The sequence below is a fragment of the Podarcis tiliguerta genome (genome assembly GCF_965153285.1).
Source record: "Podarcis tiliguerta genome assembly, chromosome: 3".
NCBI classification, from domain to species: Eukaryota; Metazoa; Chordata; class Lepidosauria; order Squamata; family Lacertidae; genus Podarcis; species Podarcis tiliguerta.
The window spans coordinates 116,582,403-116,601,053 of record NC_139536.1 but is presented as its reverse complement, the minus strand read 5'-3'; the positions used below and the strand labels follow the sequence as shown (position 1 = coordinate 116,601,053).

General features: G+C 39.0%; 1 protein-coding gene across 10 annotated transcripts in view; it reads right to left on the bottom strand.

Annotated features, from left to right (window-relative positions):
• EHBP1 (EH domain binding protein 1) overlaps positions 1-18,651 on the bottom strand; it is a 270,182-nt gene that overhangs the window by 94,273 nt on the left and 157,258 nt on the right. For all 10 annotated transcript variants that reach the window (XM_083435289.1, XM_083435286.1, XM_083435290.1 and 7 more), the window contains 2 exons: positions 12,108-13,007; positions 6,406-6,549 (listed from right to left, as the gene is read on the bottom strand). In XM_083435289.1, the coding sequence (XP_083291415.1) occupies positions 6,406-6,549; positions 12,108-13,007 (1,044 nt within the window). The remainder of the gene's footprint in view (positions 1-6,405; positions 6,550-12,107; positions 13,008-18,651) is intronic.

Below are 18,651 nucleotides of genomic sequence, written 5' to 3'. Positions count from 1 at the left end.
GGACTTCTTGTGTGAAATTCCCAACTCTACTAAGTACTTGGTACTATAATTACCCTGACCAAAATACTGTGAAATTACTGCTCTGATCTACTAATGGCTGCAAAAATCAAGCCGTTGTGGTTTGATGCCAAGGGGCTGTAGCAAGGTGGCACAATGCTTTCTGACAGAGACGACAACTTCTAAAAAATTCGGGGTTGAGGGGGGGAGAGGGGAAAATTAACGGTATGTGGTTTACATTGCCAAAGACTGTTCATTAATTACCAATTTAATCTCCGCTGGAGGCATGACATTACAAAAATCTGGCTGAAAGTTCTAATAGATTATGAAGACCACCTAAGTAGAGTGACCAAGAAATGTACAAAACAATTAATACTGTTTCACTGCTATCAAAGAAGCTCAGATTATTTTACATCAAGTGAAGCAAAAGAATTAGTAGCTTCACAGTGCCACCACTAGGAACTGTAAATACAATGGCACACAATTAGTAATGCACATGTGACTTTTCGTTCAAGGCATATATCCTTGGGAAAGCCAGAAACATGATAAGGAGAACAAAAGAAACATTTTAAAATGAAATGAATAAAGATTTTAACTCTACCCTCGTGCATGCTGAGAAATAACAGAATAGGCAATGAAACATACGGCTCTAAGTAATGTTGATATCATCCTGGGATGAATTGAAAACAGCCACACAAAAACATTTATGGTCATTAGCAGCTGCATAAAAAGAGCATCCCTGGTGCTAAGACAAAGTATTGGCTTTGTACAGAAATGATCTCTCTGAAATAGAGATCACTTCACTGCTGGTCTTTATGGGCAAACAAGAAAATATTTGGGTTCTTGAAAAAGGCTAGTGCTTCTTCACATGGCCTAGAAACATGTTGCTAAATTTTGACAGGGCATTTTCAGTATTGTTTGACAGTGAATGACACAGGTCAGACAACATGCAAGTTAAAAGTCCAAAAAAATTATGTCTGTTGCAACCCAAGTGATGCCCCCCAGGCCGCATCCTTCAAAAGTGTTAAAAATAACTTGTGGTGGAATTAACCACTTTACTTAAACACAAAATCGATCTATTCTGCACCACAAATAATATTTACATCATTATGTAATAAATATTACATCAACTTTATTTTTATTTGTTACTTGTTATGAAAGCAAAAGAGCTCATTAAACATATCTGATTCTAAGTTCTAACAATATACAGCAAAAGGAAATGTATTATTTATGCGTGTGGTGCATGCCAAATTTTGTGCTCTGAAGCAATGCATTTCTGCCTCCCTCTTCAATTACCACAAAAACATAGTAGGTATGCCATCAAAACATTTTAAACCTTTAAAAGAAGATAAAGTTCCTCCTTAAAAAATATAATATTAGTGTGAATTAAAACTGGATCAGACTACACAGATCGTCAGAAGATGAACAAGTTTGCTTTTTAAAAATGTTTTGTATTTTCTGTCAGTTAAGACAACATATGCAGTTTAAAATAGCTATAAAAAAATTCATATTCATGATATTTAAATATTATTGTGAATACCCTTATCAGCTTAAACCACATTTGACAGCTTTTTAGAGGCATAGATGGAAGACAAATATGGCCAACAGTGAATAAGATACCAACACTCAGGGATTATCAAAATAATGTTCCATCTTTTTAACAATTAGATAGTAACTGTTTCTTTTGTAATCTAATGGCAATCTGATGATCATATCTAAATCTGGTCACAATTATCAGCATGACAGATTAGCCTCCCCCCCAATCAATATTTTCCAATTATCATCAAAGGGCAAGGTTGCCTTCTATAAAGTCCCACCCTTCAATATATTTAAAAGGGGATCTGTTGTACGTTTAATTGACAGCAGCCAGCCTTATTCTCTTGCTTCTCTCATTTCTCATAAGCAATTTACTGATAATGTAAATCCAAACAATTTAGAAACTTGGTAGCGCCTCTTTAGGCAGTTAGACAAAGGTGCCGTTACCTTCTGGACGGGGCGAGATAGCCTTTCTTTTGAGGAAAGCTGTAGCGAACTGCAGTGCAACAGAATGTTCTGACCATTTGCTTAAGTAAATAATAATAATAATAATAAGTAACGCTGTCCACAGTCTTGTGTAGAATCTATATCTTGCTTTCTATTGCACAAAATTTAGATACAATTTTACTTATAACAGCTTCAAATGAAGCTTAACAGCTCTCCGTCAAATGCAACTTTCAACTTGTTCATCCTATGACGTATGCCTTTTGGTAATATACCAGCAGCCCTCCAAATATTTGCATATTTTGTTTGTATCACAGTGATGGTGGTAGTGGGACTAATATTGGATGGGATCAATAACCAATAAAGTTAATATATGACATTTTTTAATGGACACTGGAACAGCTCTTTTGTAGTTTTAATTAATGCCAAAATTATATCTGGGTTTTTTCCCTTCCAAAATCAGGGGAAGCATTCCCTTTCTAGGAAATTGCTTGTCTGATGATTTATTAAGATTGCCACAAATTATTTTTGCTTCATATGGGTCAGTTTGCATGTTAAAAAGTTTCCACTTCCCTATTAAAATATCTCCTATACATGAAAATGATATGTAATAGGCAAAACAGAAAGATACCTGGATACAAAGTTCGTATTAAGTGTGCATTAGATGCAGCTAACACAAGTTATTGGGGCAGGGCAGTAATATAAATAAATGTGTCTAACTGATATCTTTTAACCATAAATCTTGCTCCAACTTATCACATGCAGTATTTCCATGTCTATAAGTAGCTGTTTTTGGTGAAAATCTGTACCCTTTTTTGCTTACTGTGTAGTCGCAACATTTTAACACTTACCCCCCCCTTTTTTTTACACACACAGAGAGGCTAGTAATATAAACATGTAAAATACCTTGTTTTAAATAATGAGCTGAAATTGAGGATATGGGGATTAAGTTCAAATTTTAAAACTACTCTGTCCCTCTCATTCACAGGTTTTCATACTGTGTTCCAGGAAGGCTTAAGATTTTGCAGAGGCTCCTTGGGATTCCACTACTCAAGGCAGCTGAGCTTCCCTGAAAGACAGCTTGCTCATCAGTATGGCTCTTCCTCTCCAAGATGTGCTTACACAGGCCTTTCAGGTATGTCCACTTTGGAAAAAGCACAACGCACAAACGCTTTATATACATATATAAAAGCGAATTCCTCAGTTCTGTTGTTTCACTGCACGCTGACCAAAAAACGAAGGTTTGGGTAAAGGCTAAAATTTTCAGTGGTTCTAAATACTGTAGGCTGAAATTGAAAGAGTTGGAATAGAAGCAAGATCTCTTCAGGGGCAAACCCAGTTCTTAACTTTATTTTCCTCATATAACTGACTGGCTGCCATTCCCTCCTATGGAAGGAGCCTCTTCTACATACCTTCCTCCCTCCCTCCCTCCCTCGGACGGCTACTTCTCTGGTTTATCTTTATCAGCAGAGGTAACATCAAGGGGCGTCAACTTTCCAAAAGAATAAGATTGGCCCCGGTAAGCACTGTAAGTTATGCTGGGATACATTTTCACTACAGGCATCAGCCAGTTTAATTCCCAGGGAATTATAGGAACTGTAGTTTGATTATTTAATTTCTATACCGCTTAATACTCTAAAAATATCTCTAAGTGGTGTACAATAAACTGAAGCAACAACAGACAACTTAAACAAAATATTACAAAAAACACAATTTCATATAAAAAATGTTATGTGAGTACAGTGGTACCTCGATTTAAGAACAGTCTGGTTTAAGAACGATTTGGTTTTCAAACTCCGCAAAACCGGAAATAGTGTCTTGGTTTGAGAACTTTACCTCGATATAAGAACAGAATCCAAACAGTGGAAGGGCACCGGCAGTGGGAGGCCTCATTAGGGGAAGCGTGCCTCGCTTTAAGAATGGTTTTGGTTTAATAACAGGCTTCCAGAATGGATTAAGTCCATAAACCGAGGTACCATTGTACAAAGTTACTAATATATATAAATCGATATACAGTGGTACCTCTAGTTACGAACTTAATTTGTTCCGGAGGTCCGTTCTTAACCTGAAAGTGTTCTTATCTAGAGGCGTGCTTTCACTAATGGGGCCTCTTGTTGCCGTTGTGCGGCAGGCACACAATTTCCGTTCCCATCCTGGGGCAAAGTTCTCAACTTGAGGTAACTCTTCCAGGTTAGTGGAGTTTGTAACCTGAGGCATTTGTAACTTGAGGTACCACTGTAATTTCATATTCCTTCCAAGACATCCTGCCTCACAGTCCCCCCTGGGTCTCCCCAGGGTCCAAAGAAGGCAAGTAAGTAGCTCAAATATAATTTCCAGCAGCCTCATGAAACTATGGATTCAGGGTTATTGGGGGAAACATATTGTTCTGAATAATTTCCAAATCCATTTTAAGTTTGTTGCCTCTTCCTCCCACATCTCCCTTGATTCAATTATGTATTGCCTGACTTCTTACAGAGACACCTGAAAACTGTGACGACAACAATACCTGTCCTCCGCTTGGGGAGGGGGGACTGCATCACTATTTGTTTAATTGCAAAACACTGAACTAATATGTTGATGCTTGCATATGTGTGTGATATTTAAAGAGATATAAGATAAGCTTAATTGAAAAGGAAATAATAGGTAGATTGCTGCAAATGACCTGGATGAGTGTCACAACAATAAAAAGACATGTTCATTCATTTCTTTCTGGAGAACAAAGTACCAGTCTCAGGCACATGCATCCCACACCCCTCAGGGAGGTGAACCATGAATGCAGTTTTGCTATGCTCATCAGATGAAAAACCTGCAATCCTTAGTTTATCCCCATGATGAGGAAAGTGAGGTTTGGAAAACTATGAAACCTTGTACCTTGTTGAAAATTCTTTTCATAAGGTATTAAGGGAGCAGTGCCAAAATGTTTGGGGCGGAGGGGAAGGGGAATTCTTAATGATAAGGTAAATTGGAATACTGTAGCTATATCAAAACAAAAAGAAAAAAGTCTACCACTCTTGATTTAACTTAGGCTATATAAATCATTCTTACCATGGTTTCCTCTGAAAAATAATAAACATTTTATACCAACGGGGATAAAAATTATAAAAATAAATGTGGTGTTTAGAGGCTTATTGCAAAGCTGGAGATGTTCAAAATTAAGCAAAACTACTTCTTTAATGATAAATCTGTGACTGGATACTATCTGAGATGAGCAAAATGATTGTACAAACCACCAGGAAGCTTAGTAACTAGGTGTTACAAGGCCACAATTCTGCTATCAGTGGCAGAGTTGTGTGTAGTACTTAGCATATTGTAGCTAGGTACATTGTCCTATAATGTTAATGAAAAATGTAAGATTGATATGAGGAGTACTTAGTTTTGCTCTTAAAAAATTATTCTATGCCATGAAGAATTCAAATTACAGTTAAATACAATTTCCTGTGATGGTTTAAGTTTAAACTACAACAATAAAAAAACAACTTGATGCCAATCTGAAATGTAAATACAACATTCAGTCAGGTCACCTTAATGGAATTCAAAGCTAGATGCATAGAGAAATCATTGACCAATTGCATTGATTTTTTTTCCTGTGGATAAAAGCTATTCACTACGAAGCCTGGACAGGTTAGCATGTAAAACCTTCCCAGCAATTACACATGTGCAAATATGAGTAAAGTAAAAAGTAAAATCAGGTAAGATTGGGGCAAGGCAGTTTACACTTGCAAATACAAATCAAGGGTTTATTGAAAGGCTTGAAAGATTTTGGCCATACTGCAGTCATTAGCAAAATGAGCACTGCAGTGCTAGCACAGTTTCTCATGTGCAAATGGTTAGAATTGCAAAATTACAGCACATAATGTGACACAACAGGCAACCTCAGCTTTGGAAAGGATTGCATAAAAATTTAATTAGCTTTCATCTCCAGAGATTACAGTTCCCTCCAGGTCACCATTGAGGTTATTGGTGGAGCAATAGGCAACTGCAGCTGCCTCCCCATTGGACCCAGGTTTGCTTAGCTATGCTTTCCAGTGCTATGAGAATAATTCATTCTGATGATAAAAGGAGGGTCACTGTGAGAAACAGTACTGGGTGAAACACTGTAACATGACAGATAACTTTGCCTTTCATCTGACTAATATCTTAAACCGGCTAGCACTCAAAGAGCACTGCTTTCAACGGACTTTCGATCTTTCATTGGCCTCAGTCAGTAGGAAAATAATCAGCTCTTGGTTGGAGGAGATGAACGCTCAGCACTTGTAGGATAGGCAAAATCACCCATAAATAAAACCCTGCTGCCACTTCCACATATTACTATGCTTTAGTATTATGTCCAGTAACAGTTAATTTAGTTCACTAACCAAATAAAAAAAGACAGAAAAGGAAAACTATATATATAATCTGTTAACAGCCATGATGGCCAATATTCCTTACATCGTTTGGTTGCTTAGAGTGGCCTGAGATTGTGGAACTGGAGAGCTGCCTATTTCCTGCCTTCAAAGCTGCATCTCTTCTTGCTTGTTCAAGCAGAACTCTTGCCCGTTCTTTTAATTCTTCTTGTCTTGATAACATTCGTTGCTTAAACGTAAAATAAAAATGAATGAGAAATAAGCCCCCAATTATCCTATATGCACAATGCATTTGCATGTCACAGTAAACCAATTTGCATGTCACAGTAAACCATGGTAAATGTCTCCTGTTTCATTCTGCCCTTTGTATGAGCAGGAGCAGCAAATCACAATCCCTTCCTCAGCTTTACTATCTCAGTGGGGATCATGGTTTGCTTTACTCAGAGCAAAATGTGAAGCCAAAGTTCAGTCTTAGTAGTACCTTGGAGTGAAACAAAGCACAAATCCCAGCTTTGAAAGTACTGCTAAATCAGCAAGCATTGTTTGTTGCTTCTGAGAGTCATCTCATTGTTCACAGCAAGCTATTTAATTGTGGTTTACCATAATGTGTGAATGGGGCCAAAGCGATGCTACACTGTGCTGCCAATGTCTAAACAGGTGTGGCCTTCAAGGGAAAACTGTATAGCAAGCATGCAACAGGATCACTTAAGACCATGGAAGGAAGTGAAGCAGAATCTTTTCAGTCAAAAGCATATGTTGAGCAGAGAACCAATGTAGAGCCAGTCATTTAGAAATAAACTAACTTGAGACTGCTGATGTGACACACACCTTGTACTCTAAGTGCAATGCTAAGTGTAACCATGCTATAGGGGAAGAAATGCATGTTCTTTTAGCCATGGCTTCTGAGGCAAGCAAACAACTAAAGCAGTATATTTCAGCTGGTGATACCTATACCATCTGACATACTGTGAAGTACCACTGGCTGAAGAACACTGCACCAAATGGCAGGCTGAGCCACGGCCTAGAGAAGGAAGCGCCTTTGGGCCAGCCTGTCGGTTCACCCCTGGTCTTCCCTTCTGATCATACTGATGCTGTCTGGCTCTCCTCCCCTTCATGCTCATCATAACAATACCCCAACCCTTTCATTCAAAACTGTGCCCAGAAGAAAGTGCTCCTTTGCCCCAATCAAAATAGATTCTGGCCCAGCTGTGCCTGTCCCATTTTTTAATGGATGAGCACAGCAGTAAAACTGTCCAAATTTAGAAAGCTCATATTTAAAAGTATTTTTAATGTGTGAGGCTGAGAGTCAAGGATAGATTGCAGGTCATTTGGAAGGAAATATGCCTCCTTTCCCCACTATTATTCATTTATTTTTAAAGAACATATTAAAAGAGCAGGTCTCTAGCTATAAAGTACAGTGGAACAATGTCTGTCCTACAGACACAGAAACAAGACAACAAACAGCATGTACACACAATTGATGCTGCTGAATCCTGAGTATACAATTACTGTATTGTTCGCACTATAGGACGCACCGGACCATAGGAGGGGGAGAACAGGAAAAAACAAATTCTCTCCCTCTCTGCTCAGTGCCCTTCAGCGAAGTGGAGCCCCTTCCATTTCTCCTCCCGCTTCCCTGAAGGGGCGCTGCGCAGAGAGGGAAAACTGTGCAGCGAAGCGAAGCCTGGAGAGCAAGAGTGATTGGTGTGCACCGACCTCTCTCGCTCTCCAGGCTTCAGGCGGCTATCCGCAAGCCTTCGGAGCACGGCGGGAACTCCTGCTGCACTCTGAAGGCTTGCAGATAGCTGCCTGAAGCCCCCGGATCGCAGTGGGAGTTCCCTGCGCTCCGGGGGCTTCAGGCGGCTTCAGCAAAAGCAACGCAAAGCCTCCGGAGTGCAGGGGGAGCTCTTCCTCTGCGCTTCGGAGGCTTCGTGTTGCCAAAAAAGGAAGAAATGTTCATGGCTTTTATGTAGGGGTTTCTACTTATGCTTATCCACAGCAAGAAATGGGCAGGGATTTGCTGGCCTGGAACCCTTCTGAATCATCCTTTTAAAACATGGATTTATTTTAAAAAATAATAATAATCATGCAAACATTACTGAAACAGAATTATTACTCATACTGAATATTTGAGCAACTGCACAGTATCTCTCATCATTCCAGTAAATCTGATGGAAAAGTGGCTCCCAATATGCATCTCCTGGTTGGATGATTGTAATATGTTATATGTGAGATTGCCCTTGAAGATTACCAGGAAGTTTCAATTAGGGTGTAATTAGGCTGCCAGAATGTTAACCACATCAAACCAGGTGGGTTCACCTCACACATAAATAAATAAACTGGCTGGTTATTTGCTTCCAGAACCCAATTCTAGCTGTGGGTTTTAAACCCTACGGTGGAACTCTTAACTATGGAACGCCCTCCTGAAGGAGGTATGACTGGTGTAGCCAATGCATTATTTTCTGCATCAAGTTAAGTATTTTATTTGCCTGGGCATTTTAAACTGTTATGTTGCTTTAGTCCTGCTCTGTAGATTTTTTATAGCTCTTGTCTCTCAGTCTGTTGTTTGTCAAGAAGGTCACTGATTTTATTGTACTTATCTCCCATATTAATTCATTCATTCGTGCTTATTAAGCACTACATTGGAATACTTGGATGAAGGACAATTAAGGAATATTTTATTTTTAAATTTATATTTCTATCCAGCCTTTCCTGCAATTAGCTCAAGGTGGCACACGTGATTTTCCCTCTCCCCATTTTATCTTCACAACAACCTTGGTAGGTTAGGCTGAGCGGTAGTAAGAGGCCCAAGATCACCCAGTGAGCTGCATGGCTGAGTGCGGACTAGGACCCAGGTATCCCACGTCTTAGTCCAACATCTAACAAATATAAAATACACTTTTGTGACACAGGGAATGGACAACCGTAGCAGTGGGAGAGAGCAGGCCAGATGAGATCCCGGCCCTTTGACAATAACTGATGACCTGTTCATATTTATTACCAGTACATGAGGAGGAAGCCCAAAGACTTAGCATCTTCAAACATGATTGTCTATGAACCAGAGACAACAAAGAAACTGATTCCTATGTGTCTTGCCACAAATGGCTGTGTGTGAGTTGCTGCCTGTGTACTGAGAGCAGCCTGGCAGGGCTGGACTGAGCTGAGTTTAACTTGGCTTGTTTGGGATTATACCATCCAACCTATGGGACTATGTATGGGATTCTTGGAGTAGAGAAAGCTGCTTCCTCATTTATGAGTGAGAGCAAGTGAATTTAAGAGCAGCCAGCTCAAAAGAGGAATTCTGTAGCACTTTTAGAATTAACAGATTTATTGTGGCTGAAACTTCCAGAGACTAGAGACCACCAAACTTATACCTTAATGCTTGGACACGGATGATGGGAGTTGAAGTCCAACAACATCTGAAGGGCCACAGGTGTTAACTTTGGAAGTCTTTAAAAAGTAGTAACTCTTTTGTTAGCATTCAAGGTAAGGCTGAAAACTCAAACGCTCCCAGCTTTCCCCCACTTGTTTAATACAAAACTCAAGTTTGGGTGCTTTTTTCATTCCCAGGGAAATTGAGGATTTCCTTTTCTTGGGTCAAGAACATGTGTGATGTGGAAGTGAAGACTGATGGAATGTCTTACAAAATGCTGAGGAAAAAGAAGATGCATAACTCAGTCATTCTGGGACTACCTGCTGAAGACAACATGTTTACTTAAGAGTTTACTCAGACTGGATCTTCAGTGTTCCTTCTCTTTCTTATGAGTGCGTGGTTTGTCCTTCAGTGCTGCATAACTTCAGTTCAGCCCCACAAAAGTGATGCCATGATCGCCAGTCAAGCTTTCAGTGGGAAAAGCTGCATTGGGTGGTGATGCTGAGTTTCTATTTTATCCTCACTTGAGAAAAGTATCAAATTGACACAGATAGTTCATGGGGTAGTTTTCAACCCCAAGCAACTACCAGTGTCATATAAAACTGACATATCTAGGGTATTTTCCTACCCCTAGCCAAGTTCAAATGTGTCTTGAGGTGGTAAAAAGTCTCAGAATAAACCCATGTCATTGTTTGATTGGTTTGGTTTTTTGTGTGAAATTTTATTTGCTTCCTACATTTATTTTTTTCTTGAAAACCACAATACATTTGTTGTACCCCATAGGTTAGCAGTGACTGGGACGCACACACACACGGCAAAAAATCAATAGAATGCATGGATATTTTTTGGGAGGGGCGCTTTTTTCATTTACAGAATGAAAACTATAAATGGTAACTGGCTGAAATTTTGGGAGATTGTTTACTGCTGTACAGATGACAATCAGTTATGAGAACTACACTGTAGGTCTATTTCTGTGTAATTTCTGCATATGAACCCTGGGAAGGATTTCAACAAAACTGTGTTTACTCCCAAGCAAATCAGAACACGAGAAACTAACCCCATTTTATTCCTTTAGTCATGATGGTGCTATGATAAGTTAAGTTTAAGACATGAAAACTCTGCACATGCTCCAACTCTTTTTTTGTTTGCTAGGGTTGCCACCCTCTTAAAATGTCAGGAATAGAGGAGTTGTAAATATAGAATGGTGGTGGTGGGGAGAAATGCCTACTGTCTGAAGTAAACAAAGCAACACACATTACTATCTAATGGCAGGTTGAGCACAAGTTCTACAATATTGCTGCTGCTGACAAAATCAACTTCAACATAAATGTCCACCAACCCAGGGCACTCCCCCTCCCCCCCCAGCTGCTCCTGGTATGAAGGCTGTACAGACAAACGCGTATGGTTTTTGCAAGTGACTTGCACAACTTTTTCTAACTTGTATGCAGTAATTTGTATGCATCCCATATGCAGGAACTCTGAAGCAGCAAAACTTATTTTGCAATATTGGAAACTATGCCTAAGCAAGACAGGATAAATCTTAATTAGACTCACAAGTGTTTATAAAGTGCATAAACCTTTGAAGTGCTTTTCTAGTTGTCATTAATTAGATTGTAACAACATTTGAAAGATATTTTAAGACATTTTTTACTGGTACAAAAAAGTGACAACATGGAATCTGGACAGTGCTCTTATGAGAGCTGGAATTAGAAATCACCAATTTCTGATCCACAATCATATGATCAGGTTAGCATTCCATGTCATTGCTCAATATAATTTTCTAAAACATGCCTGCTATTTCTGCCTGAGTCAATCAATGGTCTCAGCAATTTTAACATTATGCTATTAGGAATGGTAAGTGATTTTATTCAAGTAATGTAGCATTATTTTATAGGAATTAAAGTGCTGGTATTGCATGCAGGTGAAAAGTATGGATGGCTGCAAAATGACATTTTATTTCAGCCCACGCAAGCCACCGCCGTCCCAGCCTTAGCCACCGACCTGCTGCATGGGGATGGGCAAAGTGGCTTGCCCTATGCAGCGGTTACTACTGAAATGGTGTAGATTAAGAACTTCAATGAGTCATCATACAGATGCTAAATATTATGTACATTAAATAACTCCGCATTCCATAAGGAAAACATGTAAAACCCAGACTGTTTGAGTAAGCTTATTATACAAAATGATTTCCTGAAACAGGAGACAGACAGAACATTCAAACAGAAAGGATCAACAGCATGGAAAAAGGATGCTAGAAGTTCCTTCCAATGCAATGTGTTTTCAAAATTATCTACCTGTAGTTATATATTTGCTGAGCCATACAATAAAAAATAAGCTGTTAACATGATGAAACATAGCATTGCATGTTCAAATTTTAGAGAAGTTACACTGCACTATTTTTCCTGTTTCCTTACCTGTGCAGTTTTTGCAGTCAGATCTGTTGGAGTTACAGCTGTTTTGGTCTCAAATTCAGAGTCAGTCTCCATTTGCCTCTGAGAGGCATTACATTTCTTATCAACCTCTGCATCCCTAGTATGGGAATATCCAGGTTTATCTCCCAATTCTGGTTTTTCAACATGTAATTCAGAACCCAATTTCCTTCTTTCGCTGACATCTGGATGTTCATGTTTTTCTAGTTCTGAGAAATTAATAGTAATGTCAGAATTTTGATGTTCTTTTTTGTCAGTCTCATCACATAAAGTTTCTGGGAAAGCATCCCTTTTTGGATCGCTAACTTGTGCCAAATCACTCAGATCCAACGTGTCTGCTTTTAGTAGTTTTCTCCTCCCCAATAAGGGCTGTGCTTGGGCTGTGCTGCTTTTCACAGTTTCCTCAAGTCCAGAAGTCCTTCCTAAGCTTTGTTGTTGTTTTTGTTGATCTGTGTCACTTTTAGTCCTGTGAGAGGAAGGGGAAGCCACATTTAGGCTTAGGTGCTGGTCTGGTGTCTGACACTCACTTTCTGACTTGCCAGTTCCACTCTCATTTATAAATACAGAGTCACCCTGAAAAACAGTGTCAGCCAAACTCCCTTCAGGCTCCTGCAGTTCTGGCTCCCGTTTCAGGTCATTTAGTTCTGCATAAAACTTTTCCTGATCAACAGAACTGTTTGGGTCTGTTTCATAGTTGCCCACTTTGTATGTGCTTTTGCTACTGTTCTCTTCGATCTGAACCACATTTAGCTCTTGCCCACTGAAATGTGCCCGGATTTGATAAAGATAGGTCATAACGGTCAGTTTGTCAGGAATTGCTAACAAAACCATGTCAGAAGGTTCTAGCAGCCGGGATATTCCTAAACTGGCAAATCCATCATAGGCCTTAAAATAAACAGAAACAAAGTCAATGTTTTCATTGTACAAGACAAGTCAATGTTTTCAAGTCAATGTTTTCATTGTGCAATCGTAAAAGGATTACAAACATTTAATATAAAATAAATAAATATTGGATGGCCATCTTTCATGGATGCTTTGCTGAGATTCCTGCATTGCAGGGGACTAAACTAGATTACCATTGGGGTTCCTTACAACTCTGCAACTCTATGATTCTTTGATAGTACACACTGAAAAGAAGCATACAATAGTGTTGGGAAACACTTATGATTCTGAATTGAGTTTCTTTGGAGATCATGTTCAGCACAATTGAAATCAACATTGAAATTTCACATTGGCTTCAAATAAGATATGGTCAGAGATCCGTTTGCTGAAATTGAAAGAAGTGTCGTGCTGTTGATAAAGTATTATTACTATTATATATTTATAATATAAAGTTGTTTCCAGTACCGCTATTTTAAAATAGCAACAATGATAATAAGAAATAAGGGGGGGGGGGGACAGACATGACCGGGGGGGGCGGGGGGCGGTATGTCTTGATGACATTAACTGCTCTGTGTGCAGGGACAGTTCTGTACGAAGGTACATTCAATTATGCGTGCCTTCATCTGCAATCAAAGTGCAGCTGTTTTTGTTTGTTTTTTAATGGTTAACAATCTCATTTGTTTGTGTGAACGGGGCCTAAGGATCCAGATGATCAGCCCATCTCAGGGAGACAATCACAAAACAAAGTTCTTTTCATTCAGCCTACACATTTTTAATCTTAACAATCTCTTTCTCTCTCCGTATACATGCATTCACACGCATACACTATCACACCCTGCAATATGTCCGGAATTTCCCAGACATATCCGGGATTTTGCCCGGGCTCAACAACTTTGCCACTCTTTGAAATATGGCAACCCTCCTCTAGTGCAACGAGGATGCAGAATATAGGATGGGGCTATGCAGAGAAAGAAATAGATCTCTGCATATAGGAACAGGCTCCCTTCATAATGGCCAAGAGTCACAGGGTCAGAGAGGAGGTTTAGCACACTCCACTTACTTTTCCCCAGATATGAGAATAGATAAAAAGCTGCACTTTAAGAGATACCCTTGCAGTAAATTCAAAGTAACTATATCATTTTTGTTGTTGTTGTTGTTGTTGTTGTTGTTGTTGTTGTTGTTATTGTTATATACCTATCATTTTATAAGTGCTGTGTGAAGTTTAAAAACAAATGAACACAGTACCTGCTTTCAGGCTTTCACTTTAATAGAGACAGTAGAAAAGTGGCAGCTGTGTGTGTGGTGGGAATAGGAAAACAAGCAAATGTAGGCTCCAGTTGTTGATAATTACATAACTAGCTTTCTACCCTTGACCCTGACTGGTTCGTCCCTCACTGACGGAATCCTCCATGGTGGCACAATTTGTTTCTCTGTGCAGAGTCCACAGAGACACTCTTCCAAAGTATGCAAGAAATAGCTTCACATCCCTGCCACCATCATAACAATAAGCATTTGGGTAGCAATAATAATAGAGGCAGAGTTCTACACAAAACAACTGCCCTTTAAATATTGCCTACAGTCTTGTTAAATGATTCTTGCTTATAGCAGGAAGAAACAAGCACCGTATTTTTCGCTCTGTAAGACGCACCAGACCACAAGACGCACCTAGTTTTTGGAGGAGGAAAACAAGGAAAAAAATATTCTGAATCTCAGAAGCCAGAACAGCAAGAGGGATCGCTGCGCAGTGAAAGCAGCAATCCCTCTTGCTGTTCTGGCTTCTGTGATAGCTGTGAAGACTGCATTCGCTCCATAAGACGCACACACATTTCCCCTTACTTTTTAGGAGGGGAAAAGTGAGTCTTATAGACCAAAAAATACGGTAATCTTTAAAAATGCTTTAAGCTGGAGCAAAGAAAAAAGAGAGAGCATGCTGATCACTTTTAAAAATAAGGAAGTAAAATAACAAAGAAAAATATGAAGCTATACTACACAAATCCATTTTGGTACATATTTATCATTGGTGATAATTTTTCTACCACCTATCAAAATCTGGATTGGTCTGAAAGTGTAATCAGATAACAACAATCTGCCACTCTATGTTGTTTCACTCTATTTAATCTATCCATTTATCAAAAATCTAACCAGTGTCTGACTTTGCAAGCAGTTACTCATCATTTAACTTCTAGCAAACTGCTAAGTAAAGCATGGGCGGCCACTTCTTCTACTAGCCTTTCAAAGAATGCACATGCATCAGGTTTTTCCAGTTTTGGAGAATCACAGCTGTTTCTCAATTTACAATTAATTATTACTATCCTACATAGGTCTTGAAGAAATAGTATTGTATTTCAAGGAAGGCTTTTTAAAAAGGAACTATGGACATTATTTCAATTTATAGGCACTTTTGAGAAAAACAAATAATTTCCACTCACTGATCTCACTTTTAATAGAAAAGATGAAACAATCGTTTAGAGGGGTAAAATGCAAACTGTGTTAAATTGTTAAGATAACAAGTTAGAATCATAATCAAAAGTGGGAGAGAGAGAAAATTGTCTTTAATCTGAATTCCTTGAAAGCACTTTTGAAAACTCTGGTGTTGTTTGTAGTCATTTCAGGAGGGGGAAAATGTATGAGTTGCAAGGACAATATCTGTTTGTGAAAATATTGTTATAAGTTACTGTCCAGAATGTTTCAGATTGTGTTGTTAAAATAGGTTATCCTCTTTTAGAAGGTGATTCTTTAGTTGGGATAGTTAAATGTCATATGTGCATAATTATGTACTATGAACATAGTCAAAAAACCGCAACCCTGCACTCCCCTCCTTAAAGTTCAGGTTCACAGCCTGAGGGTGCTGCTTGGTTCAACTTTCCTGCTGGATCTGGCTGGATACCCAACAAACTTCAGTAGCCGATGGTGCCTTTTATCAGCTTTGGCTGGGGCACCAATTGCATCCCTTCTTCTTTTATTATTATTATTTATACCCCGCCCACCTGGCTGGGTTTTCCCAGCCACTCTGGCAACATCTAAGCTCGATTTCTGTAACGTTGTGGTCTTGAGGCTGCCCTTGAAGTTGGTTGTGGAAATTGCCGTTGCTTCAAAATGTGGCGGTCATGGTGTTGTCTGAAATTGGCTGCCAAAAATATTATAAGGACAGGACTGAAATAGTTTTATTGACTAACCAGTTTGCTTCTGGACTCAATTCAAGTTGCTAGTCTTTAAAGCCCTAAATGCTAAGGGCCTGGCATATCTGAAGGACAGCCTCTTGCACGTGGATTGCTCACTTGTGAAGAACTTTACGGAAGGCCCTTCTCTAGTTGTCATGCCTTCTAAGGCTAGGCTGCTACCAGAAAGAGGCCTTTTCAGTGGTAGCACCAAAACTGCCAAACTAATTCCTAACAAATGTTCACCTGGTACCTTTGTTACTATCTTTAACCTGCCAGGCAAAGTCTACCTTGCGCTCTTGAGCTTTCAGTGGCATCTAACTATTTGGTTTGTTTTTAAACTATTTGCATCTCTCCTTTTTAGTGGGAACTGGCTGCTTTTCTATACAGTGGTGCCTCGCAAGACAAAAAGAATCCGTTCCGCGAGTCTTTTCGTCTTGCGGTTTTTTTGTCTTGTGAAGCAAGCCCATTGACGGATTAGCGCTATTAGCGCTATTGGCTAAAAAAGGGCTAAAAACGGCTTTTTAACCCTTGGGGGATTAGCGGTTTTGCTGCTAAAATGCTTTTAGCAGCTTAGCGATTCAGAAAAAGGGGTTTTGGAGCAAAAAAAAACCCCTCAAAATTTTTCGGCAATTTTCGTCTTGCGAAGCAAGCCCATAGGGAAATTCATCTTGCGAAGCGCCTCTGCAGACGGAAAACCCTTTCGTCTTGCGGGTTTTCCGTCTTGCGAGGCATTCGTCTTGCGGGGCACCACTGTATCTGCTGTTTCTCGTTACTCTGTGGAATTTTGCTATTGTTTTTCTATTTATTTATTCAAATACATTGTACTCAGAATAGACCCACTGAAATTGATGAACACAATTAAGCTAGGTGCATTAATTGCAAAGGTTCTACTCTGAGTAACCACAGTTTTAACTGCCGTGAGATTTCACTGTGATAAGATAGGGTATAAATCCTGAAAATGAGACATTGTAAAACTCAGTGAAGGTTTAATTGATACGTTTAATGTAGTGCAAATTTTGCAAGTCTTGATATCATCTCAACAGGTTGTCTAATAGCTGCTAAATAAAGCTTTATAGTTGTTATTGCTTGATGGTAGACATAATCTTATTTCTGATATTTGTAAACCATTTGGAGCCTTTTTTGGGCTGAACAATTGTATAAATATGTTTTATATGGTATAAACAATTACTAATAGAGAAGATCAATACAGCCATAGAAACACCCAGGAACACAAAAAGACAGCTGCACTTTATCTCTTCTATGTTAAGTGAGCTAACATATCCATTTCAGATGCCTGAATGTGAAAGTGCATATGGAACAGGGACTTTTTAGTGGTGGCCCCCTTAAATACCATTTAAAAAAAACATGGCCTTTGGGAACTAATCTAGGTTACAGGATGCAGGTAGGTTATTTTGTTGATAAACTCTCAGGTCCAGGATTTCTAGGTCTGTGTCTGAGCGGTTTTTGTTTGTTTGTTTGTTTTGGTTTTTTTTTGTCGCACAGCTTTCCCCAGGAAAACCTGCTGTTTACTGCTGAATTGGGGGGATGGGGGACGGAAAGCTGGGTTTTCCATGGATTGCCATTTGTTCTGATTCAGTGGTAAACCATGGGTTTTCCCAGGGAAAGCAGAGGGACAAAAGAAACCCCAGCTCGGACACAGACCTAGAAACCCTGGACCTGTGTCTAGAATGTGTGGCCCAAAAGGAAGTGTGGATGAAGCCTCAGTTTTGTTCTGTTACAAAACAAGATCTCAGCCCAGAGGACTATGAGCATACATCGTTCCCAATGATAGTTATGGTACAGCAGTTTCTGTGTGCTCAGAGGAAACATTCACTTCCAGGCCATAGATCTGTTTTGCTGGATCAGGATTTGCTAAATCCCCTTACCTAATTTTGGTATATTTACAAATATGTTGTAATATTTATATATGTATTCATAAGAAGGAAACAAATTTTCATCATAGGAAATATTATATATAATATGAACTATTCAGTAAAGCCAAAATGAACTAAACTGATTAGCAGCAGCTGAATCTATGGTATATTTTTAATGCTTCCCAGATTTTGAAGTAAAAATATGAAGTCTTTAACTGAAGCCCTTTAATTTATATCAAACATATTTCTCTCCCAGCATATAAGCACTGTGAATGGTGTAGTGTATAGAAATAACTATGTCAGTATCATATTACAAAACATGCATTTATGTTAAATAAGGACAAATGATTAGGTTTTAGCAATCGAACAGAAGATTTTTTTTAAGGCATTCTGATTTTTAACTTCATTTTGGGGGACCAACTTCTTCTTCATCATCTTAATTCATTAAATTTGTATATTTTCTAACATTTTCTAACAGTCTGTACATCAAATCTTTGAAACGGGATTTGAACTATAAATGTTTCCTAATGAAGGATTTTTTAAAAACAGAAGCAGCATTCTTGCACTAGGCGACTTCAGGTGTCAATTGCAGCTCATCAGCAAGATCACCAG